General features: G+C 46.6%; 1 protein-coding gene across 6 annotated transcripts in view; it reads right to left on the bottom strand.

Annotated features, from left to right (window-relative positions):
* dpp6a (dipeptidyl-peptidase 6a) overlaps positions 1-27253 on the bottom strand; it is a 212425-nt gene that overhangs the window by 28095 nt on the left and 157077 nt on the right. For all 6 annotated transcript variants that reach the window (XM_042067799.1, XM_042067800.1, XM_042067801.1 and 3 more), the window contains 5 exons: positions 12799-12893; positions 12168-12242; positions 9034-9086; positions 7870-7951; positions 1827-1947 (listed from right to left, as the gene is read on the bottom strand). In XM_042067799.1, coding sequence (XP_041923733.1) covers positions 1827-1947; positions 7870-7951; positions 9034-9086; positions 12168-12242; positions 12799-12893 — 426 coding nt within the window. The remainder of the gene's footprint in view (positions 1-1826; positions 1948-7869; positions 7952-9033; positions 9087-12167; positions 12243-12798; positions 12894-27253) is intronic.

Genomic DNA, 27253 nt, shown 5'->3' with positions numbered 1-27253 from the left:
CCTCCTCAAAGATTTATCTCTTTTAATAAGTCATAGAAGTAAATTACCCGAGGGCCGGCGGGTCACACAGGGCTGAGTCATAGGTCAGGCGTGGTAATATCCGCCAGATTAAAGTTTAACAGCCACAGGAGGGGACTAGCTGCCTGCTTCACAGAATGCTAACCGGAACAATACAGCCTACACACAGTACACAGCCTTGATCTGGCAAGCTAATCCACCAGCATGTCTTTATAATTGGCTGGTTGTAGTGTGTACGCTCACTATAACTCTGTGTCCAGTGAATAGCTAAATAAAAAGTAAGCACATTCACACACAGAGTTTTCATTGTGCTTTCATATGGACCTTGGTACTCTGGTATTAAAGAGGTAATTGTGCTTTCATGTGGGCGGACTCCTGTGCAAGGGCACTGAAGGTGATGGCTGTAGTCTGACCACGTCCTCCTCCCCATGGTGACTCTGTGCTCTTAACTCTCACCAGCTCTCCTGCTGCGCCCTCCATAGCCCACCGACTTCCACTCAGACACAGCAGATCCAGAATTCAGACTGCTTATTAAAAGGTGATCTAAGCGATGCCACACGTTTTGTAGGCTAAAACATTTTATGTCACTTACTGCAAACATCACCTAACCAACCACTAGCTGTCTGTGTCCTGAATACACTGAAAAAAAAAAAAAGCGCGATCTCTGTGGACAGCCCAGGCTCCAAAAACAGCAACAAAAACAACCTGGGCAAACCTAGCCCATGAAAACATAACAAACTGTTCCAGCAAATCACAGACGAGATGCGCGTTTAGGAGAGTTTCAATTGCATGGGAGCAGCAGGGGAGGGAGGGGGAGGAAGTAGCGAGCTAGCTCTGTTTTGTTTGAAAGTCAACAGAAGTGACGTTACCCAGCATCGCTTAGAGCACCTTTAAGATATGAGGTTGCAAGCCCTTTTATTTTGAAAAGTAAGAAAAATGAATAACCACAACCACAATAATAATCACAATCACAGTAACTGCTGTGAATTAGTCATCATGTAGCTATGTATCCAAGCTCCTGTTCACTGACTAGTAGAATGTTTCCACTCTGGCTAATGGTGCTCCATGAGGATCTGTGTAAATCTGGGCTCAGACATGTGCACTGGGCCTCTGTGGACAAGCCACGACTTCTCCAATTTTAGAACCAGTTTGCCTACGCGGAGCGAGCAGAGACAGTTGTCACAAATTGGGACCCAACTGCACCTCTCCTCTCCTCTCCTCTCCTCTCAGCTGGGCTCTGCTGTGTGTGTGTGTGTGTGTGTGTGTGTGTGTGTGTGTGTGTGTGTGTGTGTGTGTGTGTGTGTGTGTGTGTGTGTGTGTGGCTCTGGTGGCCCTTCTCTCTCCGCCGGGAGAGGCAAACTGCTAAAGAGCCGGCTGCCTTGCCCCGAAAATAGTGCAGTAATCACTGCGGCGCAGAGAGGAATTCATTAGCGCCGTAATGCACACGCTGTTGCCAGACACGCAGAGGCACTCAGGTGCACCCAGGTGAGCGTTCAACATTCGCGTCGACAAACTCACACACACACATACACATACACACACACACACACACACACACGCACGCTTACAGACACAGATGCAGAAACACACGTAGAAACAAACCTGACATCTGTATCACGACACCGAGCAGCCTGTCATACAGAATAAACTCTTGTTTAGCTAGTTTGCAGAACAAGCGTTTCGTCTGGAGCGGCGGCACCCAGGTGGGCGGGTTACTTCCCTTCCAGCAGCCTTCACTCAGCTTAGTTAGGAATCCAGCAATGCACACCAGGCTACCTGAAACAGTCCCCGTGATTGGTCAGCCTTACCTTCGTACAGCCAATCGCTGAGGCCGTTGAAGATGACACCCTCTTTGCCGCTGGACACCAGACGGATCGATCGCTTCTCCACTGTGGCCCGGTAGTAGATGTTGTTCTCAAATATGAAAATCTAAGAGAGAGAAGGGGGGGGGGGGGGCAAATTAACTGACATGTGAATTAGATCGATAGCTACTCCATTGTGATGAGGAATCACTGATCATGATGGATGAGACTTGTCCTCTTTGTGTGCATGAGGATGTGTCAGTATGTAACTGACAAAACGGGATCTGTTGCATTTCCAGACAGACAGACAGACAGACAGACAGACAGACAGACACACACACACACACACACACACACACAATACAGCTACTTACTATTCAACAGTCACATCGTGCACACATATATTTCCATCATCAATCATAGTTTTTATCCGCCGGCCGCTCAGACCCTCCCATGCAGAGCTATTCACTTAGCTATTCACTGGCATTTCCACCAAATCATAGTTATTAGAGTATCTGCATGAGATGAACCGACACTTACATTTGCAAAAAAAGCTATAGTTTTCAAATACTGTGCTGGCTTTTGTAGGCATCACATATCATTTCTAAAAGCTAATAAAAATACAAGTCTTATACAAACACTTCTAATCAGTTTCAATCCCACATCTAATATATCCAATCCAAACAACACACAGACATGTCTTTAAGTCCTGAGAGGTGTCTGCGGGCCATGCTAGGCCCGAGGCTTTCTAGATGATTCTCTGAAGCAGATCTGCTGGATCAGAATGGCGGAGCCCACTGCAAAACTGAAGACACTGAACCCTTCTATCCCCCCAAGACCAGGACAGAGCCACACTGATCCTAGGATATCTGTATGATCTGCGGCATTTCTAACACATATTGAACACGTCCTGAACAAACTACGCACGATAACCCAAATGTCACAGATGGCTTCTACTGCTCGTGGAGTGAGCCTCAGGGTGAGGGTGTTGTTAGGGGATGGAGGTGTATCTGGCTGGTAGCGCCCAGTAGGGGTACCTCAGCAGGGATGCCACGAGGGATTATCTACCGTACCTTCCCTCTCTCTGCTCAAGGTGGATACTTGGATCATCAGGATACTGACTGTCCAACACCCCAATAGCACAAACTGAGCTGACATGTCTCCCATATTTATTGAGCTATTTGTATCTCCGGGTGAAAAAGCTTATGAGCTGTTTTGCATGTGCACCCCTGGCAAGCCATTTCATTCCATTAGCAGCTCATCTAATGTCTTACAAATACTCCATCTGGTGTCTGTGGGGCTCAGGCAATTGGCAGGACATTTTTTGTTTTTTGCTGCATTGAAAAGAAGACCTTGGTCCAATGCCAATGTGTTGTAGGTGTTGTAGCAAGGAGGGAGCATAAAGATAACCTGTTCACAGAGAAGCCTCTGTGATCGACTGGGCGCCAAGCCAAGCCTCGCCTCCTGTCAGTCACGCGTGCCCACCTGTGAGGGGATCTGACAGGTGTGTGTGCCCCCGTGGCGACTGTGACGGATCAGAGGTGAGAGCCACCAAAGGAGAGGGCCAGCGGAGAGACAAGGAGATGAGAGGAGAAGAGGAGAGGAGAGGAGGAGATGAGAGGAGAAGAGAGGAGAGGGGAGGGGAGGGGAGAGGAGAGGAGGAGAGAGGAGGAGAGGAGAGGAGACGAGAGGGGAGGGGAGAGGAGAAAAGGAGGAGAGGAAAGGAGAGGAGAGGAGAGGAGAAGAGAGGAGAGGAGAGGAGAAGAGAAGAGAAGAGAAGAGAGGGGAGGGGAGGGGAGAAGAGGAGGAGAGGGGAGGGGAGAGGAGATGAGATGAGAGGAGAAGAGAGGGGAGGGGAGAGGAGGGGAGAGGAGAGGAGAGGAGGAGGAGAGGAGGGGAGAGGAGAGGAGGGGAGAAGAGGAGGAGAGGAGAGGAGAGGAGGGGAGGGGAAAGGAGGAATGGGGAGGGGAATAGAGGAGGGGAGAGAAGAGAGGACAATATGTGGGGGAGAGGTGAAGGTGAAGAAAGGAGATGAGATGAGACAAGAGGAGCACTGATGCACAAACACACCTCACACGTACACACACACACACACACACACACACACAGACAAATACAATCGCACATCCACACATGTACACACACACACACACACACACAGACACACACACAGACACACACACAGACACACACACACACACACACACACACACACACACAGACAAATACAGTCGCACATCCACACATGTACTCACACACACACACATAGAGATATCCACACACAGAGACAGAGACATCCACACACACTATTGACAATCAGTGGCTCAGAAGAGGGAGATGTGGGCTTCATCGATCCTTCATCCCTGCAGTCAGCCCTGAGCCCAGATTAGACAGGATGAGAGGCGAGAGCTGGATCACACAGACGCTGACTGCGCCCGCTCAAAACCACAACACACCACACTCCAGGATTCCTCCAGAATATCGTTCTGTCAATATTTCTCCATGTGTGTGACTGTGGGTGTGTGTGTATGTGTGTGTTTAGGGTAAAACAATTAAAATATTCATAAAACACAGAACAAAAGATTGCTGTTGAACCTTGATTTAAAATATCCTGCCTTTTCTTTTTCTCTCTCCTCTCTTTCCCTCCTTTTTTCCCCTTGCCCTCTCATCCTCCTCTCCTTTCCCTTCTTTCTTTGTCCTTACATCAAGGTCAGCCCTTTGGCGCAACAGAGCTTAGCAGTGAAACAGCCAAACCTACAAGCGGCAAGCTGTTGAACTGTCCTGTACCCAAGGCAACGACTTCATTTCCGGGCACTTATCTCAAAGACATCTCGTGTCCAAGTGAAGATTTCCTGGCAGACCTCCCGCTCCAGAATAAAGCAGGGGAACAAAAGGCCCAGGCTGGACTGCAAACTCACAGTGCAGCTCAATGACAATATTAGAACAATGGTTGAGTGCCCACAGAAGACTGGACGGGTGGCATACAAATTGACCTACAGGAATGGACAGCCAGTGTCATTTAACAAAGACTGGAAATGGCAGCTATAAAGAAGAAAGTCTCTCTAAGCTCAGTATGTGTTCCACAAATGTGGTATTTAATACATTTCACATATTTGTAGCAAATATGCAACAACATGCATTTCATCTCCTGGTAGAATAGATTTATTTTCTTTCTCTGTAATGTGATCTTCTTGATCATAGTGTAATCCGTCTGAAGCTCAGTTAAAAGTGTTAAGGCTTTGGTGATTCATCAGTTAACTAAAGCACATTGATGATATGATGAAAGGAGCTAATCTTGACAATTCTAAGAGAGACAATCTTAGTATATTATTTCTCAAAATGCCTCATTACCGAATATACACTAAATTGGACAAAGATTGACAATCAAAACCTCTTGTGTTTTGAGATTATAATCAAACTCAAGCTCAAGCGCAGGCTACAAATAAATGAATAAATCCTTGGTGGAGAGAAAAACACCCAATTTCTTCACTTTACAATGATACTTGTTTAATCAGTTCTTTCATATACCCCTAGTGGTATGTTCAGCCTGCTCCACTAAAAATTAAAGCACTTCATCAAAAGGGTACGCCGAGATGGGCTTTCTGATCAGTTTGGTGGATGATCAGCATGGCTGTATCTGCATATGGGTCCCAATAAGAAGCAGGAATACCGGTATATATATATATATATATATATCTCCACCTCCTAAACCAGGAAATTATATATATATATATATATATATATATATATATATATATATATATATATATATATAATTTCCTGGCTTAGGAGGTCTTAAAGGAGAATTCCGGTGTGATATTGACCTAAAGTGTATTGAAACATGATACCGAGTGTGAACGTATGTCTCATAGCCCATCTCGGCTTGTCCCCTGCACTCCAAAATCTGGCGCTAGTTAGCCGATGCTACCAACAGCTTTTTTAATAGTGGTGCTAGCCATGCAAATAAATCACTGTTTTACAACCATTTACGAGGCTCAATGTATCTCCACACTTCATTGGTAGACTTCCGAGGGCCCTGACATTTAAAACGAGACATTGAGAACTTTGAAAAAGCACTGGTAGTTTACTTACAAGACGATTTATACAGACAGTATCTTCACGAAGTTTAGCGTTTGCAGCCATCTTGAATTTAGTCACGATAAGTCGAGCAACGAGTAAGAATGAACCATAGACTGTATGGAATGAACAGGTATGATAAGGGATCAGATTCCAAAAATAATTCTGTGGAAATGCATGGAAATGCCGGAATCCATGCATTTCCACTGAATTATTTTTGGAATGCGATCCCTTATCATACCTGTTCATTCTTACTTGTCGCTCGACTTATCGTGACTAAATTCAAGATGGCTGCAAACGCTAAACTTCGTGAAGATACTGTCTGCACAAATCGTCTTGTAAGTAAACTACCAGTGCTTTTTCAAAGTTCTCAATGTCTCGTTTTAAATGTCAGGGTCCTTGGAAGTCTACCAATGAAGTGTGGAGATACATTGAGCCTCGTAAATGGGTGTAAAACAGTGATTTATTTGCATGGCTAGCCCGATGCCGAAGCACCACCATTGAAAAAGCTGTTGGTAGCATCGGCTAACTAGCGCCAGATTTTGGAGTGCAGGGGACAAGCTGAGATGGGCTATGAGACATACGTTCACACTCGGTATCATGTTTCAACACACTTTAGGTCAATATCACACCGGAATTCTCCTTTAAGAACTGAGTTAAGAAATCTCTGGTGAGGAATACTTTTTTGTGTGAATCTTTTGAGCTATCTGAGCTAACAAAACATTGAAGTTGGACAGAAAACATCAAATCCTCTGCATGGAAACATTCTGTTCTCTTTCAAACCATTAGAGAAATTGTACCCTCAAGAACATAGGATAATTGTTGTAAACAGCAGCTTATGTAAAAATTACAGGGTCTTAGCTCAGAGGTAACAGGTCTGTGAGGACTTAACTGTGTGTTTCCAATCCTGATGTTAGTAAATTCATAATTCTCTCTCTCTCTTTTGCTCGCTCTTTCTCAGCCAGACTGTCTCTCCATCTCCAAACTAGTTTCTCTCTCTCTCTCTCTGAGCTGAAATGCCTCTGTTGTGGACATGTGGGGGCTCAACTGTGGGCTGGATGCTCTTACACGCTTCACCAAGAAAGATTCGCTCTCTTAGTGTGATACCCAGTGGATTAGCTCCAGTGGGAGAAAGGTCCAAAACACCAAAAGTAAGAGGCGTGGGCAGTCATGAACTGAATTACACACACACACACACACACACACACACACACACACACACACACAAACACAAATGCACACAAACACACACACACACACACACACACAAATTGGAGAAAATGAGTCTGGTTGGGATTTTCTTTGGCTCTTTTATCAGCGACTCAAATTCAAACATGGTGGCTGCTTCATGTGATCAGCAATTACATTTCCAAAGTGATGCAAGGTTATACCTGCTATGTGTTCTATACACAAAGGGCACATAAAGATTAGCATAAAATAACCAACTATGTTAACCTGGCTTGGTTTCCAATATTACAATCTCCTTCCACTTCAATCTGAAATGTGGAACGATCAGACCATTTGTTTTTTGTAATTATCTGTGCATGTTATAAGGGTAAACACAGACAAAGGAATGACTAAAAGAGGCAGCAGAGCAGGAGCTTTTCCACAGCTCAGGAGAACAGCAGCTCTAATTGAAGTTGATAGCTTTGGGTGTGCTTTGTCTCATGACTGATGAGGGCTGACAGAAGCGGAGAGTGGGCCATATCAATCCACAGACTTCGCTAATTAATCCATGTCTCAGATTACAGGTAATTAATCCCAATGCGGTGGTAGCTGTGATCGCTGATCACACAAGTGTCTAGAGTGTCACATACAAACACAAACATACAAACACAAACACACAAACACACACACACACACACACACACACTCACATACACACACACACACACACACACACACGTTTGCCTGTTTGCCAACAATTAATATACTGAAAGATGATGAGGATTGTGGAAGATGTCGTCCTTACCAGTTGCTGACCCTGCGGCCCCCAGCCTGCATACTGCAGCTTTGCATTGCGCACCTCTGGAGGGTTGAGGTCCCATGTCTCCCTGAGCAAGGGGGGGGGGGGCAAGGGAAAGGAAGAGGGATACAAGAGAATGGCCTCCACTGTGAGTCTTATGTAGCTTTTGTAAAATGTATATATAACCTATATAAAACCATTACCATCATAATCTATGGTGATACATAAATGTAAATATTATGCATGCATTCCACCAGACGCATATTTACTATTCACTACTCACTTCCACAAAAGAAGGAACGGTGTGAGAAAGAAGGAAAAGTTGTCTGTTGAAGGAAAAGTGTCTGTGTGTATGTGTGTCAGTGTGTGTATGTGTTTCAGTGTGTGTATGTGTGTCAGTGTGTCAGTGTGTGTGTGTGTGTGTGTGTTTATGTGTGTTGTAAAAGAGGGTGTCAGTGAATATGTTGGGGTGTGTATGTGTGTGTGTCATGGCTGCCTCTCTCCCTGTCAGCCTATGCTGGAGGGAGGCCTTGGATTTTATTAGGGCAGGCAGTAAACACAAGCGCTCTGCTACGACGCCATTAGCAGAAGTGCTGGCGCTGCAGGTTAGCAATGCCAGGAGATGGCTGTCCTCTGTCTCCGTCAAGATAGAGAGATGGCTGGTGGCTGAATATGCAGCTGGGATGCAGTGCTCCTCTCCACCTCAAGATGGCACTAGAGAGGGGCACTTCACACGCCTTTGAAACACACTTTATTCCACCACTTTATGAAAAAAAACTATATTTTTCTTCACCACAAAGTTATGCCTATGTCTGTTTTCTTATGTCTGCTTTTGTGTGTGATCTGATATCCTAAAGTGTTGAGATCCAGGATAGATTCAGGATAGAGTTGCCCAGGGGACATTAAATGTCAGAGCAGCTTAGCATCAGATTACTGTAGATGTGAATGCCAAACAGTGGAACATAAATACAAAATCAGATTGGGAAAGAACATTTTCAATGATAAACTGCTGTTGTGAGCCTTTTTTTGGAAAATTTGGTAAGCACAGTTTGCCTCACTGAAACACAACAGAGGAATTGCAAACTTCAACCATGCTCCGCTGACAGTAGCGCAACACGCTTCACTATTCGCTTTGATCAAAGAGTGCTGAGAAAGATGACCGATACTTACGGCGTCTCCAAGCTGCATATGATGTAGGACGCGATGAAGGAGTGCTGGTATATCTGAAACAGACAAAGGACAGTGCTGTGGGCCACCATATGATCTCTGACACAATTCAGTACCTCTCCCTGGAAAGCTCAGGGAAGAAGCTTCAGTCCTCCAGAGTCCTTCAGAGAGCAAACAACTTCAAGGCTCACTTTGAATTATTTTAGCGTCTCTGTGGATTTTCAATATTGGCTCAGTGTGGTCAGCTGACTGACCACTGATAAACCCGTTCTACAATTTCCCTTTTGCTGCCTTCTCATACTCAACTGTTGTGACAACACTCCATTACCCTGTTTGTCTCTCTACCTATCTCTTGTTTACATTCTCTTTGTCACGATCCTGCCCTGGATCTCTAGATCCGGGTTCATGTTTCCTGTGTATTATGTTTGTGCCCTGTAGTGGGTTATCTGCATTTTGCCATGTCTTCTGTTCCTTGTCACTTCCTGTGTCATGTACCATGTGTTCCTTTGTTTACCCTTGTCATGTGCTCTTGTTACTTCCTGTGTTCTGAACCATGTGCTGCTTTGTTTACCCTTGTCATGTGCTTTTGTTCCTTGTCTCCGCCCCTCACCTGAGCCATGTTCCCTAATTTATTGCCCTGATTGTTTTCCACCTGTGCCTTGTTAGTCTTGTTCAGTGTTGTGTATTTAAACCCTGTCTTGTGTGCTTTGCTTTGCTGGATTATTTTGTCTCTAGTCAAGTTTGTGCATATTCTCGGCCAGTTTTGACAGGCACATGGTCTCGTCCGTTGATGTTCTTGTCCTCTCCCTGTGGTGCTGCTACAAAGAGCTCTTACCTTCATAATATGCTACTTGCCTAACAGAGACTCTCCCAAACTGCACTCAGACCTGCTTATTCAGGTTCTGGAAGAAGAGGTGAGGAGCACCTGATGAAAGAATTTCTAGTGCTCTTCTGCTTCTGTTACATTACAGTATGTTCCTGCCGCCTAAGTCACACTGGTTCTCTGGCTGCCACAAAACATGCATGGGTCTATGGAGGCTTTTCAATAGTTAAAGCATTCCTCATAAAAGGCACACACTGAATGTATGTTTGTAATCTTTGATAAGGGCTGAATGTATTTTTCATGGTTGCTTGGTAACAGACATCGACCTTGGGATCACCCCAACCATGGTTTGACTATTGAGGTTTGTGGAGGAAAAGCCCTAGACAAATACATAGACACTAACACATATACACCACCCACATAAATACACATACACACCAACACAAATACACTTATACTGTATAGCCAACTTCAGCCAACATTCTTTCAGGTGCCCTTTCCTTGCAGAGCATGCTGGAGTGGGAGTTTGATTGACAGATGTAGAGCTGCGGAGGAGTTAAAGACTAGCATGCAACACCTTTAGCCGAGCAAACAATGTGTCTGAAAGTGCCCAAGTGTGTGTGTATGTGAGAGAAAGAGAGGGAGAAAGAGAAAGAGTGCAAAAGAATGAATGAGAAGACTGAGCTTGTATAGGGAGGTTGTGTGTGTGTGTGTGTGCGCGCGCGCATGTGTTTGTCTGCCTGCATGTGTGCTAATGTGTGTGTGTGTGTGCAAGCACAATGACAGCTGGGGGACAACGCTGTCATCCATCAAGGCGATAGTAGGGCTGACATGGAATAACAAACATGGAATAAAAAACTTTCTTGCTTGTAGGTTCTCTCTCTCTCTCTCTCTCTCTCTCTCTCTCTCTCTCTCTCTCACACACACACGTAGAGAGTGTCAGGGTGGATGTCACCCTTTTTGCTCTGGTTTGAACAGGACACAACAGAAGGTGTGATTATGGCTGCTGGCTCTATTGTCTCGCTGTCTCTTCAACAGAACTTCTCGCCCTCGCTTCCCTAACTCAAACACTCATCCTTTGACATTGCTCCTCACCCTTCTCTTCCTCACCCCCCCCCCCCTCTCCTTTTTCTCCCTCTTCTGTGTCTCTCTCTCTTCCTTCTGTCAGTCTGAGTCTGAATGGTCATAGCCCTGTCCTCCCCTCCGTCTCTTCCTTCTGTCGTGGAGCAGCTGTGCTCGACAGAATGCCGTGTCTTATTGTGCACCTGTTTATGTGCTTTCAGTTTTGTGCTCTCAGTACAGGACACGACACGAGGACATGGACCAGCAGGGAGCTAGATGATACATTCGCCTCATATATACACACACACACACACACACACACACACACACATAGGGCAGTGACCATGCCAACCATTTCTGTCATGGTTCCATGTTCCATATGCATCACAGACTTTCACCTCCACGTGCTCTCTTTTTATCTGTTTCTCTTTACCTTCAGTCTCCCCCCCCTCTCTCCCTTTCTTATCTATACCTCCTTTCTCATTCCAACCTTCTCCACTTTCTCTCTCTTTATTCCCTGCTCTCTGGTTTTCTCCATCTCAGCAGTTCTGAACTATATTCAACACTGCTCTGGTGTGTGTGTGTGCGTGTGTGTATGTGTGTGTGTGTGTGTGTGTGTGTGTGTGTGTGTGTGTGTGTGCATGGCAGAGTGAGTGAACGATAGAGCAACATAGAGAGAGAGAGAGAGAGAGAGAGAGTGTGTGTTTGTGTGTGTGTGTGTGTGTGTGTATGTGTGTGTGTGTGTGTGTGTGTGTGTGTGTGTGCATGGCAGAGTGAGTGAACGATAGAGCAACATAGAGAGAGAGAGAGAGAGAGAGAGAGAGAGAGAGAGAGAGAGAGTGTGTGTTTGTGTGTGTGTGTGTGTGTGTGTGTATGTGTGTGTGTATTTTTGTCCTTCCAGTGACGTTCCACTCGGGTGTATCTGAGATCTGTGGCAAGCAGTGGAGTGTGACGGCCCCTCTCCCCCTGTGGTGATGATTACTTCCACACCTCACTCTTCTCTCCCGCCCTGCCAGCGCACACACACACACACACACACACTCTCCAAGAAATAGTCACATGCTCATCTACCCTCTGAATCATACAGAGTCTGTCTTCAAAACACAGAAACTAGCTTTACTGAGGGACAAATGCTATACCTCTAACTTTCACACACCATGACTCCCAACTAGCTCTACATCTCTCACACAAAACCACAGGGCATAACACACAAGAACATGGCATCCAATTTTCTAAAGTAGGCATGACTTACCGGCACAACATTGTAGGCCAGCAGCACATAGCGCAGGTCTGGGGACAGCTCGTATTTACTGGCCTGGTACAGCGTCTGGAGGAAGGGAGAGGAGAGGAGAGGAGGGGAGAGGAGGGGAAAACAGGAGATGTGAGACAGGTCCCTACGCATGGCCCCCTGCTCTAATGTGAGCCTTTAAACAGGCCGGCTTTTTGACAGATTGCATCTCACAGATGGTCAACTGGAAGGCATTCATCTCCGACAACGGAGCCCCTTGCTGATATGGAACAATCACGTCGTCGCCCGCACTCGCGTCGTTCCTCAAAAGGGGCCGCGTTTCAGCGAGCACAACAATCAGTCACTCGGCGGCCGCATACTCATCTTTAGCGAAGGCACGAACATCCAGCATCACACTAATGACACAGCTTTCAATGCCTCATTTGTAACAAAAGGGGCCTGAGGCACCATGTATTTCCTGACGGTGAGGGAAAAATAAGTTTTCAGTCAAAAGTGGCCAAGGGAAGAACACCAATCTTACAGCTCTGCCCAGCATATTCCAAATGCATCTCGCTTGCACAGTGTATCTTTTTTTGCAGAGCTACGCCCAGGACATTATGGAGGGATGGAGGAGAGGGTTTTGGGGAGAACTTACAAATATTTTATTGGGCACCAGCACCGTCCGCTCCATGGTCTCCACGTTGAGCCGCACCACGTCTCCCTCACGCGTGCGGTACAGCAGCTCATTACCTGCAGAACAGAGACGGAGACATGAAAAAGACATGATGGAGACAAGGAAGTACGAGGAAGGGGTGGACAAGACAGTACAATGAGAGAGGGAGGGGGAGAGAGAGAGAGAGAGAAATAAGGAGGAGGAGACAGAGAGAAAACCAAAGAAAAGGGAGAGTGGGAGTGAGATACAGTCAGTAAGTAAGAAGAGTGAGATACTGCAAAATATAGAAACACAGTGAGGGATCGAGAGAAAAGTAAGAAAAGGACAAAAATGGAAAAGAAAGAGAGAGAGAGAGAGAGAGAGAGAGAGAAGGATGAAGATTAGAAAAGGAGATGAAGACAGGGAAGAGACAGGGAAGCAAACTAAAGGCAAGCATTCATCAAAGTGCCCTCCACCCCCGTGGCGCTATCTGTCCTGCATCCAACCAATCATAGAGGCTACAGCAGGGGGTTTGACAGTCGCAGGTCTTATTTGGTGGCAACACACAGTTTAACCACACACCTACAGACACACACACACACACACACACACACACACACACACACACACACACACACACACACACACAATAGACACTCTTTTCATCCTGGCTGTTCTTCACTTTGGCAGCTCCACTGACATTTCCAAGGACGCCCCAGACAGCTCTGTTGGTACTATTGAGGTGCATTCGACTCAGACGCCCTCAGAGGAAAGCACAGGAGAGCAAACTGGCCTTCCAGTGGGGGCACTGCAGACAGGGGATGAGGAGGCCACTGCTATGACAGGGGTGGGGTGGGTGTGGGGGGGTGGGTGGGTGTGGGCAAAGCTCTTTCGCTTTTATCCCACGTCACATAGCTAATTGTTGATAAGAGGTGACTCCATTACCATCACAATGGCGACAGTGTCAAAAGAATGAGGGGCCAAAAGAATAGCAATTCCAGAAAACTGAGATTGGCACAGTCACACACACAGTCACACACACACACACACACACACACACACACACACACACTGACCAGTCTCAATTAACTGCTCTCCTTCGCACTGCTGTCACATAAAAGACAGAACATTGTGCGGCTCTGATAACAGCGCCACGTCCCGAGAGCTCGTTCCTGATAATAACAAACCTCCACCTCAACCTGTAGATTAACACTCCCCCTGACCTTGTGTTACTTCACAGGATAATCACAGCCCTTCCAAACACAGGATAAGCACTCTCTCTTTCTCACTCACTCACTCCTACTTTCACTCACTCACTCACTCCCTCTCTTTGTTTCAGGTTGTATGTCTTTCTGTTGTGCATGGTTGAATGTAGGGTGCCCTTGGGTGCAGTCCACTTGTGTGTGTGTGTGTGTGTGTGTGCGTGCGTGCGTGTGCGTGTGCGTGTGTGTGTGCGTGTGTATGTGTACATGACGTGTGTGTGTGTGTGTGGGTGGGTGTGTGTGCGTGTGTATGTGTACATGACAGGTGTGTGTCTGTTCCTAGAGACTGACAGATGGACAGACCGCTCACTCCCTCGTTCATCTCTGTGGGCACTGCCCAACTCTGTGCCAACCAGCCAGCCGGACGTCCCCTTTCAGACTCTCTTTCTGCGGCGGTGCCTTAGATCAGCAGCTCATCTCCCTGTCCACTCCTCCTGGCTGCCAACAGTCTGCCCTCTCTATCCGTCACCATGCTGGGTGAGAGTACAGTGCGGTACACTGTTTGTCCATCGCTCATGTGTCCAGACGTGCAAGCCTGCTCTCAGCAGCTTTGGCCAAGGCTGTGTGGCTGGGTGATTCACATAAGCTACTCAAACACCGATCCATTCTGGGATTGTGTACAGAAATTAAGCCCATATGCACTGCTCTGAAAATCAACTTTATTTTACTCAAATTAGCATGCTGATCTACATACTCTTTATTGGTTCAGTCAAACTCAAGACATTTACCATAGCAATTCCGCCACCTGAAAGTCATTCTTGACTTGAACATTCTTGAATATTCCAGAAGGTGTCCTAGCCAAAGATATGCCGTTTCCATACCTTTGTTCATGGCTTACAAAAACACAATACCTGTATAGGCTACTGCTTTTGCTACCACGAGAGCATACTGAGTCAAAATGTCTCTCCTGCCTGTCTGAGATCTCACTCTCCACATGTACTGTAGCCTGCTGGTGTGGGCAGCTCTGTCCACCTTAAACAAACCTACATGTAGCAAGTCCAGTCCACCTCTGTGGGCTGCTCTTCTGACTCATTCGCTACCCTGGGGCTCTGGCTATTTGTTGACTTTTGTCCCTGCCTGTCAGTGTAAGGCAAATGCTTTGTTCACTCAATAAGTCACACCACTGTAATGATGCTTCTCTCTCTCTATCACTCTCTCTCTTTTGATGCTTCTCTCTCTCTATCACTCTCTCTCTTTCTCCTTTGTATCTTTTCTTCCACACCTCTCAACATCTTTGAACACCATCTCTCACCCTCATTTCCTTGTTTCCTCATTGGCTGTCAGGTGTACTAGACCACCCTGTGTTGTCAGCAGAATAACCTTTCACCCCTCACAGGCCGCCTCTTCCTTTTCTCCTCCTCCCCCTGTGTTCTATCTTTCATTTCATCCTGCTCTTTTACCTTTCACAGCATGCTGTTTCTTCAGCTACAGGAGGAGGCACTGTCTATTCTCCTAGGCTCTGCACAGAGTCATGCCGCACTCACACAAAGATACACACACTAATCCGCATGCGCACACACAAACACACCTGTGCACAAGCACACACACAAACACACACACACTGGCACCAACAGCTATACACACACACACACGCACACGCACACGCACGCGCACGCACACGCACACATACACACATACACACATACCAACCCCAAACAAAAACCCTCACACATACAAACCCCCCAACAAAAACCTTCACATACACACATGTATGCTGCTGCCCTGCGGCGAGTGCTCATTAAGCCTGCGGACACTGTCACGCTGGTCTTCCCTCCGTGCAACCCTTAGGCGATCTCTCACTCCCCTCATAACTCTCCAACCTGGGGCAATCACCTGTTCTCTCCCTCCCTCTCCTCCCCCTATCCCTCCCTCACTCCATTCTGCTGGCTCACTCTCCACAAACATGATAGAGTAGCCCAAGGCTATGATTTCACCATGATCTACTTCTCTCTCTCTCTCTCTTTGTGTGTGTGTGTGTGAGTTTGTTTGTCCTTCTCGAACTCACACTCACACACACTCAGTCAATTGGCAGATTATCACAAAAGCCTCCAAATGTTAGAAAAGCTCAAGTCTCCAAATGTTCACCAACTCACTCTCCCTCCATACAGATCCCACTGTGGATTTTTATAGCTATCTCTTCAACATTAGAAATGGATTAAATGGTGCTACTCCTCGGGCAATACAAACTTGGAAAAATGGAATTGCCAGAGTTCAAGACATTTTACTGGAGAGAAACTAAGTGGACTGTTTTATACTGACTGTGCTACATTGACGTGCATCCCATGTGGTAGGGGTGGGGGTGGGGGGTATGTTTGGGTTTGTGTATCTGTATTGTAACAATTCCTTTCATATATGTTGTTATCCATCAAATACAATAAAAAGTGAGTACAAAAAAGGAATGGATTACCATTGATTGGCAATAGGGAGTTAGACCATACAGTCTTTTCTGTCTGTTATTGGAGGCTGTCTGGGTGGGTCAGATGACTTGTCCACTGGGGGCGGTGGTAGTGTAGTGGTTAAGGAGCTGGGCTAGCGTGCAGTAGCCTGAAAGTTGTCGGTTCAATTCCCGGCTTCCACCGCTGTGCCCTTGAGCAAGGCACTTAACCCCAAGTTGCTCCGGGGACAATGTGATCCCTTGTAATATAGCTGACATATGTAAGTCACTTTGGTCAAGAAGTGTCTGCTAAATGTAATGTAATGTAATGTAATCTCTAGTCAGCCTGCTTGAAGAATCGTGTGTGTGTGTGAGTGTGTGTGTGTGTGTGTGTGTGTCTGTGCATGTCATAGTGTGTATGAAAGAGAGGGGGAGAAAAAATCTGGAGATAGAAACTGTGTGTGTGTGTGTGTGTGTGTGTGTGTGTGTGTGTGTGTGTGTGTGTGTGTGTGTGTGTGTGTGTGTGTGTGTGTGTGTGTGTGTGTGTGTGTGTGTGTGTGTGTGTGTGTGTGTCTGTCTTGCTGGGCTCAGGTGGTTAGTGGTTGTGTATATCAGTGTGCCAGATGGACTCGGTGAACCCTGGCATAAAGAGGTATCACTGAGGTGACGGCCTACTTGTGTGTATGTGTATGTGTGTGTGTGTGTGTGTGTGTGTGTGTGTATATGTGTGTATATGAGTGTCTGTGTATGTGTATGCTTGGAGAGGCACATGATAGCCAGAGGCAAATCCCCACCCTCCGGCTAGCCTCTACAAGCCCGACATCCTCCTCCGACCGTGACCCCAACCCCATTGCCACCAACACTCATGAGTCTACTGCCTCAGCTTTGATGGAGGCATTTTTATATCCATCTGAGTACATTCCACATCTCTCTCTCTCCCATCTACCCTCAGAGGCGCTCGGTCTCCATCTCCAACTCTGCTCATCCGTTAGGTCTCCGTGGCGACCCATCCATTCACTGGAGCGGGCTTCCGTCTTCCTGGCCTCTGTTCTCAGTTCATCTCACTTGATGACATCATGCATCGTGCAGACAACCTCCCCCCCCCCCCCCCCCCGCACACACACACACACACACAGATACCACACACACACAGAGCAACAATTTCATTCATCCATCCACAGATGTGAGTGCACACATAGACACAGACACACACACACTCACACATACACATACACATACACACACACACACAAACACGCACACACCTCCCCTGATTGCCTTGTCTGTCTGTTGCTGTGCTAAGCTGTGATAAATCAGAGCACCGTTCCATCTGCATCTACATTATCTGCCTCTTCCTGGATCTGTCACTGCTGTCTCTCAGCGGATAAACATGACTCATCAGAAGCACTGGTCTGTACATGAACAAGATGGCCTTGCCATTTAAACAGCAGCTCAGATGGAAGCCAGTGTGTGTGATTTCATCAAGCCAGTACCTTTCCGGAAATGTTGCTGCTGCAGCTGGCGTCTTTAGGGGAAAGTCCGTAGGAGTCGATTGCCGAGTGTGGAGTAACAAGCTCTGGAAATTCACAATTTTGTTGCCGTTTTTTTTTTTTTTAAAACATAGTCCAGTATTTCTTTTGAAATTGAAATGAAGTTGTATGGACTGGACTATGTTTTTTTTTTTTTTTTTTAAACGGCGACGAAATTTTGAATTTCCAGAGCGTTTTACTCCACACTCGGCAATCGACTCCTACTGACTTTCCCCTAAAGACGCCAGCTGCAGCAGCAACATTTCCTGTGTATCCATGAGTTGATTGGGTGTCACACCCCAAACCAAGGCTGGGAAGATGTGGTGGTTCCAAGTTGACGTGCTTGGATGAATTTGCACACCAAACACTGCCAACGCAATTATGTAGACTTATTCTAACAAAGAAAGAAGTTGCAAAAGGGCTACCAAGTTCAAAGTGCAAAATGTTTTGTGGTCTTAGACCACCATCAGTGCAAACACTTCCAGAAAAGATACACCTTCCTTTAGTATTTCTTCACTGAATGACAGTGATAGAGATTGGGTGTGTAGGGCTACATTTCCCTGAACAGCGTTATTTTAAAAAACAACATTGAGTAGGTCGGATAACATAACAGAATCAAGAAAGTAATGCACAGAGGATACAGTAAATTACAAACATCCAACATCAAGTCTGCCTGGGTGTAGAAGTCTATAACATGGCCGTGATGGGACTGTTTTTAGAAAATAACACATTGTAATACAACATAAAACATCAGTATGCACAATAAATCAAAATCATTGTACAAACCCAATGGGTTCAGAGTTTTCAAATTTTACTTCACACTTGAGAGGGCCAAGTACAACTGCTTCTCCACAAGGGGAAACCTCTATATTCCCAAGAATCTGAGGTCTGAGGGTTTACTCTGTGTATCCAGGCATACATTTTAACTTGAGTCCTTGTTAAGTGTTGCTAGCACTGCGCTTGGGGGTTGCTCAGGTCACAGGGAAGTTGACTGGCATGGTGAGGATAAGGGGACCGCAGGCTAGCGATGTCAACACACATTCTGGGTAAAGTCTGCTAATTGCAGAGCTGCAGCTGATGATGGAGACGGGAGATAAAGGCCCACGCAACTTTATCCGCAACTTTTCTCCCCCTCCCTGTGTCGAGTTTAATTGCCTCTGATTAAATTGATTTTCTTCTTCTTGTCGAGGTAATTTGCTCTCAACGAGGGCACCAGATAAGGGCCCGTCTGGTGGAGGTGGGAGAGGGGGAGGAGGGGAGAAAAGAAAGGGAAAAATAAGGTGGAGAGAGTGATTGGCTAGGGGAAGAGGATGGAAAGTTAGTGAGGCTGTTGACGGGCAAATAAAACAAAATAAATAAAAGAGTCCCCCCACTGAGAGAGTGGGCGCCTGCTGGCTCAGGTGAGCTACAGTATAAAGGGGGAAATGGACTCATGAAAAATTCACACGGTTGTTAACTAAATTCCCTTTCCAACCCTTAACAGGTCTCATTACATACATATGTATACCGCGTTATAAAGAAAGAATTCCTCGGGTTATAAGAAGCATGTCACAAACACGGCATAATTGTGTGGTTTGTACTGTATACCTGCAATGCTGCAATCAAAGTTTCTGGGTTGAGAAAACCTTGTACTGTATACCTGCCTCTGCTGCAAGCCATTTGTGAGGTGAGTGCATTCAGGTATCCGCATGGACACTGGGAGGAAGTGAGAAACAGTTAGGTGGGCTGAGACTTCTGTCTCGTGTGTGGCTAACCACACACACACACACAGGATCCGCTGTGTTTTCCGAGACGACACAAATCCGTCCCGCAGGAAGCGTGTTCTTTCTGAGCGGAGGGTGAGTTTCCTCTCTGATTTATGGCTATCAGCCATGCCCATCAAGGTCAACCACAACCGTCATTTGTCACTGCCGCCGCCGCGGTCCTGCGTGGAGAGAGAACAGGGGCGCACGTGTGTGGACCACTAGGAAAACTGTGCCTCCGGATTGCGTACTGCCTGCGACATTAAACAACAGAGCTCTTCTGCGATTACGATCATATTGGTGATAAGGACAGGCGATATTTCGGTGTGTGGGGGGTGTGGTGGCTTGTCTGGCATGCACCATATATGCCAGACCAACGTGTGAAGAGGGAGTTATTACACGGCTTGAGGGGCAAGGAAAGTGGCACGAGGGACATTGCCAAACGCAATTTCGTTGAACTGACACAGGTCCTGCTGAGAGATGGATCTAACAACAAAAGCCAGGAATGAGCATAAGCGGATTTAAGATGCCTCTGCAGAGAGCAATGTGTCACTCAGAGGAAATGGCTGGCCCACGTTTTACGAGCTCGCAAAATATGCTGTCTGTGCCGGCCGCACTGATAATGCATTCTCTCTCTGTTTTCTGGTTTATAACCCCAAGAGTCAATTTTACACCGATGTCCGTCCCGGTTCAGACACTCCCACCCATCTCCAGAACTCCTGCTGAGCTTTGGGCCTCGATCTGGGCCAGGATCCAAGATCAGACTGTGCATTTGTCTGTGATGAACTTGTACCGGATACAAACAGACTTTTTCATTCACTTTGCAATGAATCATAAAATTGGCCCAGACCAGTGATCAGCTTTCATCGGGTTGGCTAAATGTACTTTCATAATAAACTACATTAAAGAAGTCCAGCCATAGAGCTGTACCAGTGATACTTTGTGAGTCTTATGAGCAGATGATGAGCAAATATGCAGCAGTTTGGCTGTCCAAACAACTCTACGGGGGAGCAGGAACAAATTACTAACAGTGCTGGTCATACACCTCATTATGAGAAACGTGTGACTGAAGCATCCTGGTAATAATGCCAATTTCAGTCCAACTTCACACTATACACAGACACAAACACTAACACACACTCACACACACAAACACAGAATACACACTCACTAATGAACAGTCCCCGTCTTCATGTTGCACAAATCACAGTTATTCTGCTCATAATTGGGTATCAGTTACCAGGCAACACTGCAGCGCAGGGCCATGCCAACCAGTGGTCGTTCTCCCTCAAATCCATCCTCCCCTCCTTTGGACCAGCAGCTGCGGCAGGATGCTAATTTGATTAGCGGGCTAATTGAGTGCAGAGGTGTACTCCCACACAGGCGTCTCCATTAAGGCAGGCAGTGGTCATTGCTGGGGCCTGCACACTTGTTCCCTGCCTTGAGCGCTGTGTGGAAGGGGTCACTGCCACATGGAAATTGCAGGTTAAATGCTCAGTAAGGCATTCATATATGCACATGGCTGCTCTCACCACGTCTCTCTCAATTCAGTGTGTCTGTGTGTGTGTGTGTGTGTGTGTGTGTGTGTGTGTGTGTGTGTGTGTGTGTGTGTGCATGCGTGCGTGTGTGAGGGCATGTTGTGAGTGAATGTGTATCTGTGTGTGCATGTGCGTGTGCATTCTTGGGAGATAGGACCGAAGGCAGAAAAAAATCACGCCTCAGGCAGGGTTGCACCTCCCTCTCTGACTGCTACCCAAACTGCACACACGCCTGGCGTGCCACGTAGCCTCCGCAGAAGCTGTGCTGAGTGCTGGGGGAGCCAGGGGAGGACGGGAGCCCCAGATGAATGGCTGAGGACATCAGCATCTGTGGCAGGCATCTGTGACCAGGGACAGCAGGAGTCCAGTTCCCCTGAGTCACACAGACTGCCCACTCGGTGCATATGGATGCGGGAGCTAGAAGCTATGTTTGTTTTTTTGTGCAACACTTGCACGAAAATGCATACACAGAGACACACAGACACAGACACACATACAGTACACACTATACACGTGCTTGTAAGAAGCTATGGAGATGTGAGTTATTTTGGTAAGCAGTATCAAAAGACTAATTTTATATGTTATACTGTATATTACATGTATTTCTCTGATATTTTAGTATATTTTAACATGTTTCTTAATTGTTGTCTTCTATACTGACACAAGCTGGGGGAACAATATTTAATTTTTGTATGTACGAAAGTGCACATGAAAATGACAATAAAGTACATCTTGAAATACATTTGGTGTGGTTTAGGCAACACGTGCAAAATATGTGTCACTCTACATATACAGTATATATATACATATATATATATATATATATATATATATATATACTACATCTACTATATGTGCCTATTTTTGTTTTCAGTCTGCAATGTGTCTGTAAATGTATGTGTATGAGTGTGTAACCATTTATGACTGGTGTGAGTGTGTAAGTCTGATCAATGTGACCATGTGTATGTGTCCATGTCTGTCTGAGCATTTCTGCCTGGTTTATGTGTGTGTGTGTGTGTGTGTGTGTGTGTGTGTGTGTGAGTCCTCTTATCTCCAGTGCTGGACAGGCCAGGAATGGAGTGTATGTGGGAGGCCAGTGGCAGGGTAAGTACATTAGCTGCTGTCTGGGCTCCTGCACTATCTCCTTCTGTCAGATTAAGACGAGTGATCCCTGTTTTCATCCTGCCTTTGACCCCCAGGTCAGCCCCACACTTACACCGACTCACACACTGCAATAAAGAGAGGGGGAAGGACACTTGTGTACTGCAAGGAGTGTGTGTGTGTGTGTGTGTGTGTGTGTATGTGTGTGTGTGAGAGAGAGAGAGAGAGAGAGTGTGAGTGTGAGTGTGAGTGTGTGTGTATGTGCGTGTGTGTGTGTGTTCATGCTCGCTCACGTTGATGACTTCAGTGTTGGCAGCCGTGTCGTTCACATAAACATGTTTCATGTGAAAACGTGTCAAGTACTCAATTACACGCTTTTTGATGGGAAAAAGTTCAAGGGCAAGCAATCCCCCGCATCAAGGAGCGATCTTGCACTTCTCCACCTTCTGCTCGTACCGTCTGAGAGAGGCAGTGGCGGCGCTCTGCCACTGGGGGTCAGTGGTCGGCCTGACGAGCGCATCGCGTCCCCCGGGGAAAATCTCATCTGCTCCCCGTCAGCCTCCTCATCAAGGTTAAAAGACTCTTATTCCGCTAATCATGCATCTGTTTGCTTAGTGGCGACAAGCAAATCCCTCTTTGCCCCTGCACGCTGCATTTATGGCCTCCCCACTGTGGAGGAAGTGGATGGAGGATGGGGTGTGTGTGTGTGTGGGGGTGGGGGGGGAGAGAGTGTTGGTGAAGGACACAGTGATGGAGGAGGGGGTGGCGGTGGTGACTGAGGAGGGCTAGGGTGTGGATGATTCACATGGAGAGCCAGCTGGTTCCTGCCACACAATACATTAGGCGTCTTTAATTTCTGGGCGCTGATGATGTATCTGTTTGATCTGGACGGGCGGCCCGGAGAGCGGCCGGCGCGGGGCCAGATCAATGGTCTCCGCTAATTACGCAATTATGCCGCTGCTTAGCAGCAATCGTGCTGCTGGCACTACGAACCGCAGAATGAGAACAAGTGCAGGACGAATGCAAGAGGAGGAGAGGAGGTAAGGGGGAGAGGAGAAGAGGGGAAACGAATGCAGGACAAATGCAAGAGGAGGAGAGGGGGAGAGGGGGAGAGGGGGACGCATGCAGGACGAGCAGTGCCAGTGCAGAGTGAGGGACAGGGTGATCGGCGATTTATCTGTCTCTGTCTCACACAACCTCAGGGTGACAAGGAGTACAAGGACACAGAGAATACTGGCCGACGACAGACCTGTCAATGGCCTGCTCTTCACAGCTATAGGTATGGGTCATGAAGGAATAATCTTGACTCTATTATTTAAGACCCATTGAATTGAATTTCCATTGGAAGGTATGGTTTAAATATTTAACATTGAAAGATATACTAAAGATAAGAAAAAAAGATACTAGAGTGAATCTACAGATTTGGTGTTGGTGCATATGTAAAGGCATCCAAAATGGAAAAGATGTCATTATAGACCCTTTCAACAATAAAAACAAAAACAATGCTTGAACGTTCTATTTGGGTCCCAATCTACTTCCTCTGCATTAAGATAACATATGGAATGTTAAAAAGGAAGTCTTGTGGGGCCAACTATGATGCTGATAATGGAACTCTCTTGAAAGGTCTATAGACTTGTAGAAACGGAACATGGAAAAAGTAATATCTCTACAAAGACTAATATCTCTAGCAAAGAGAAAACTGGTATGCAAGAAAAATACTTTACATTTTTTAATGACAAAAGACATGAAGTATGAAAGGACAAGCCAAATGCATGATATTTGAGCCTCTTATTGAATTATAGTCATGATTTCCAGGTAGCTGCTGGCTGACATTTTGATTTTATATTCCAACTGCCACTATATGGCATCAAATCTCCCTCCGAGTAACATTCGTCTGTCAACCCGCTCCTCTTTGAGCCCGTAAAAAAAGGAGATTATCCTTTACAGCGCGCCAGGCTTCCAAGCCATCCACAGGTGCTCCATCTTCAGCCTGCAGCACCATGCTCGAATTATCAGCGGGACGTGGCGGCTGGCTCCAGCGCTTAAACAAATGACCCGTGCGCTTGATTCATCACAGACTGCCCCCCAACCACCCCGCCGTCCCCTCCTAGGCCCATCGACCGTGTCCAGCCCGACAGTGATTGATGTGTTGGAGAAACTTCAGTCGACGAGTTTAGGATGGGGTTGGGGGGGTTGCTTCGCCATGAGTGATAGGAGGAAGACATATTCCGGAGCTTAAATTAGGTTTAAAAAATTCAATTTTCCGAGCCTGTCCCCGGGAAGCAAGTAATTGCATATGTGGCCCAGCCCGGTCTCTGGGCCCTGGGCCTCCTCTGCCGCAAATCATCCAGGCTAACTGGATCTGACATGCTAACGAAGATCACATAATCAGTCAATAACAGCCAAATGCTTCACCTCACAGTCTACAATTGTGCTTGGGGACGGGGACGTCTTTAAGAGCTCAGCATTTCATTAGAGACCAGGCATTCTGCTATGGCTATTATGGGAATGACCACAACAATGAAACATCCTGGTGTTTGTCTTCAGCAAAAAAAAGAAGTCACCCAAAAGCTTTGATTTCAGAGATGTCTCTCTAGGACTGGCTGTCTACTATGAAGATCTCTGTGGTGAAGTAGTCGAGGAGTGAAAAGAGAGATACTGAAGCACCTCGTAGGAGAGGACATATGTTTGCGTCAGCTGCATGTAATCACGGCTGAATGGCGAGGACGCCGAGGAAGTGGAAGACGGAGGGAAAAAAAGAGATGCAACAACAGCATAAGTTAGTGATCAGCCACGCTTCATTTTCTCCTGACAGATTTGTTTACGTTTGCGAGGTAGGGGATGAGACCAGAGCCGGGGAAAGTGACAGCATGAACAATGGGCAGAACATCAATCAGCACTGGGGGTGGTGTGTGTGTGTGTGGGGGGGGGGGGGGGGGTGGGGGGGGGGGGGGGTGGTGGGGGGGGGCAGTGTCATTGACGCCAGACCATCAGCGCTTCACAAAAGACTTATTCAAGATGAAGGCCACATCTCCTGGTAATTATTCATAAATGGGAAGCGTGATGGTGTACACTGCTCTCTCTCTCTCTCTCTCTCTCTCTCTCTCTCTCTCTCTCTCTCTCTCTCTCTCTCTATCTCTCTTTCTCTCTTTCTCTCTACAATTTCTTGAAAAAAAACAACATATTACCTGAATAAACTGGGTAGAACACCAACTTCGCTCTAAAAAAATACTGTGGACTATAGTCTACATTTAAAATGCAATAGCATTCATAACACTTTTGTAATAGTTTAATTATGTAGCATATCATTTGCATTCATAATCTCCACTTTCCATAATCCATGAAAGTGTAAATAATGGATTCCCAATTAGCGATGTTAATCGTTTCCCCACTGATTCGCACTGATCATTTGAAAAATTACAGCAGTGTCTGATGAGACTTTAGATATTCCATTATTCATGCACAATAATCTATAATGCATATAACACTTTCACACTACTATGGTTGTAATCAGCACACCAAGTGAACTTTACCCACATCAACCTTCCGTGTGCCACCACAAATATCACCAGCCACTTGTACTCGTAACTCGTAAATACACCTTACTGTGTCTTATTACAATGTTATAAAGCGCATATAAACACAGTGAAATCAGTAGCGTGGAGTGAGACACCCAGGCACAGGTTGCTTCATGCCTCCTAACCCTTCAACATGCTGCATCCAATATGGGAGCAGTAGGGGGTCTTCCTGAGTCTCTCTACCACATCTGCGCCTCTCAACGGGACAGCACTCGCGATTGGAGGAGACAGCTTAACGAGGCTCCGCTGGAAATCAAAGCATCTGATTAGGCAGCTGGCTGCGGCGCCCCGCTCCCCAGCCCCCACGGCCGGTTTCCCCCACCGACTTCTTCCTCCGAGCCGCCAATTACGAGCACGTGCCACTCCAGCCTTTCAGGGCTCGGGCGACTCTGTTCGTCAGCTCTGCTACACGCCGCTCCGCTCTCAAGACCACGCTGGGGAAGGAGGGCCAGCGGAGCTGAGAGAGCGAGAGAGTGAGCGGAGCTGAGAGAGCGGAGGTAGAGAGAGAGAGAGAGAGAGAGAGGAGAAACGAAATTTAGCCCTACTCATAATGAGGGATATTTATAGAGGCTTTATATAAGTGCGCCGTAATTCCTTTGAGGATCGCCAACCCAAAATGGTGCTTTTTCTCTAGGAACACAGCTGAGGAGGTCATTAGTTCTGGGAAGCAGAGGAGACCGTGAGAGTCAGCTCAAAAGAGGTCAATTCCACTTGTGGCTCCACTGACTAAGTCAAGCAAAGTATTTAAGGAAAGAGTTATGAGTTATGGACACAAACGCTGTGGGAAATTAATAATTGTCCAGTTAGGCAAAGTAGTTTGGAGAGAGTGCCCAACACAGCTGTTGGTGCTATCTGACAGTCCTGAAAATACATAGCCAGTTTACAGGAAAAGAGGAGCTGTTTAAATAGAAAATGTTGGTTTATTAACAAATGATTTGCTGAAGTCAGTAAGTGGGAAGCCAACCAAAAGTGTCTTGCATATCAGTATGATGTAAGTGTAAAGCAAAAAGGTGAATGGGCAAGGAGCCACGACCGCAGCCAGCCTCTCGTCGTCAGGCCGGAGTAACGAGAGAGCGAGCCGACTGGAAGGCGGTGATTTTAAAGACCCTCAAATCGACCCACCAATTAGCGCGGTACAGCCAACTGCAACAACTCCACCTACAGGTGACACAGAACAGCAGCGGTAGGCAATGCAGGCTGGATTACCCACGCAGGGCCAAGCCAGGGAGAGACACACCCAGCACGGCATAGCCGGGCGTGACACACACACAGACAGAGTGTGTGAGGCTGAGAAGTGAAGCTGGTGAACGAGGAGCCTTCTATTATGCTGTGTT

The sequence above is a fragment of the Alosa sapidissima genome, chromosome 17, assembly GCF_018492685.1.
Source record: "Alosa sapidissima isolate fAloSap1 chromosome 17, fAloSap1.pri, whole genome shotgun sequence".
Classification (NCBI taxonomy): domain Eukaryota; kingdom Metazoa; phylum Chordata; class Actinopteri; order Clupeiformes; family Clupeidae; genus Alosa; species Alosa sapidissima.
This window is presented reverse-complemented; position numbering and strand designations above follow the sequence as displayed.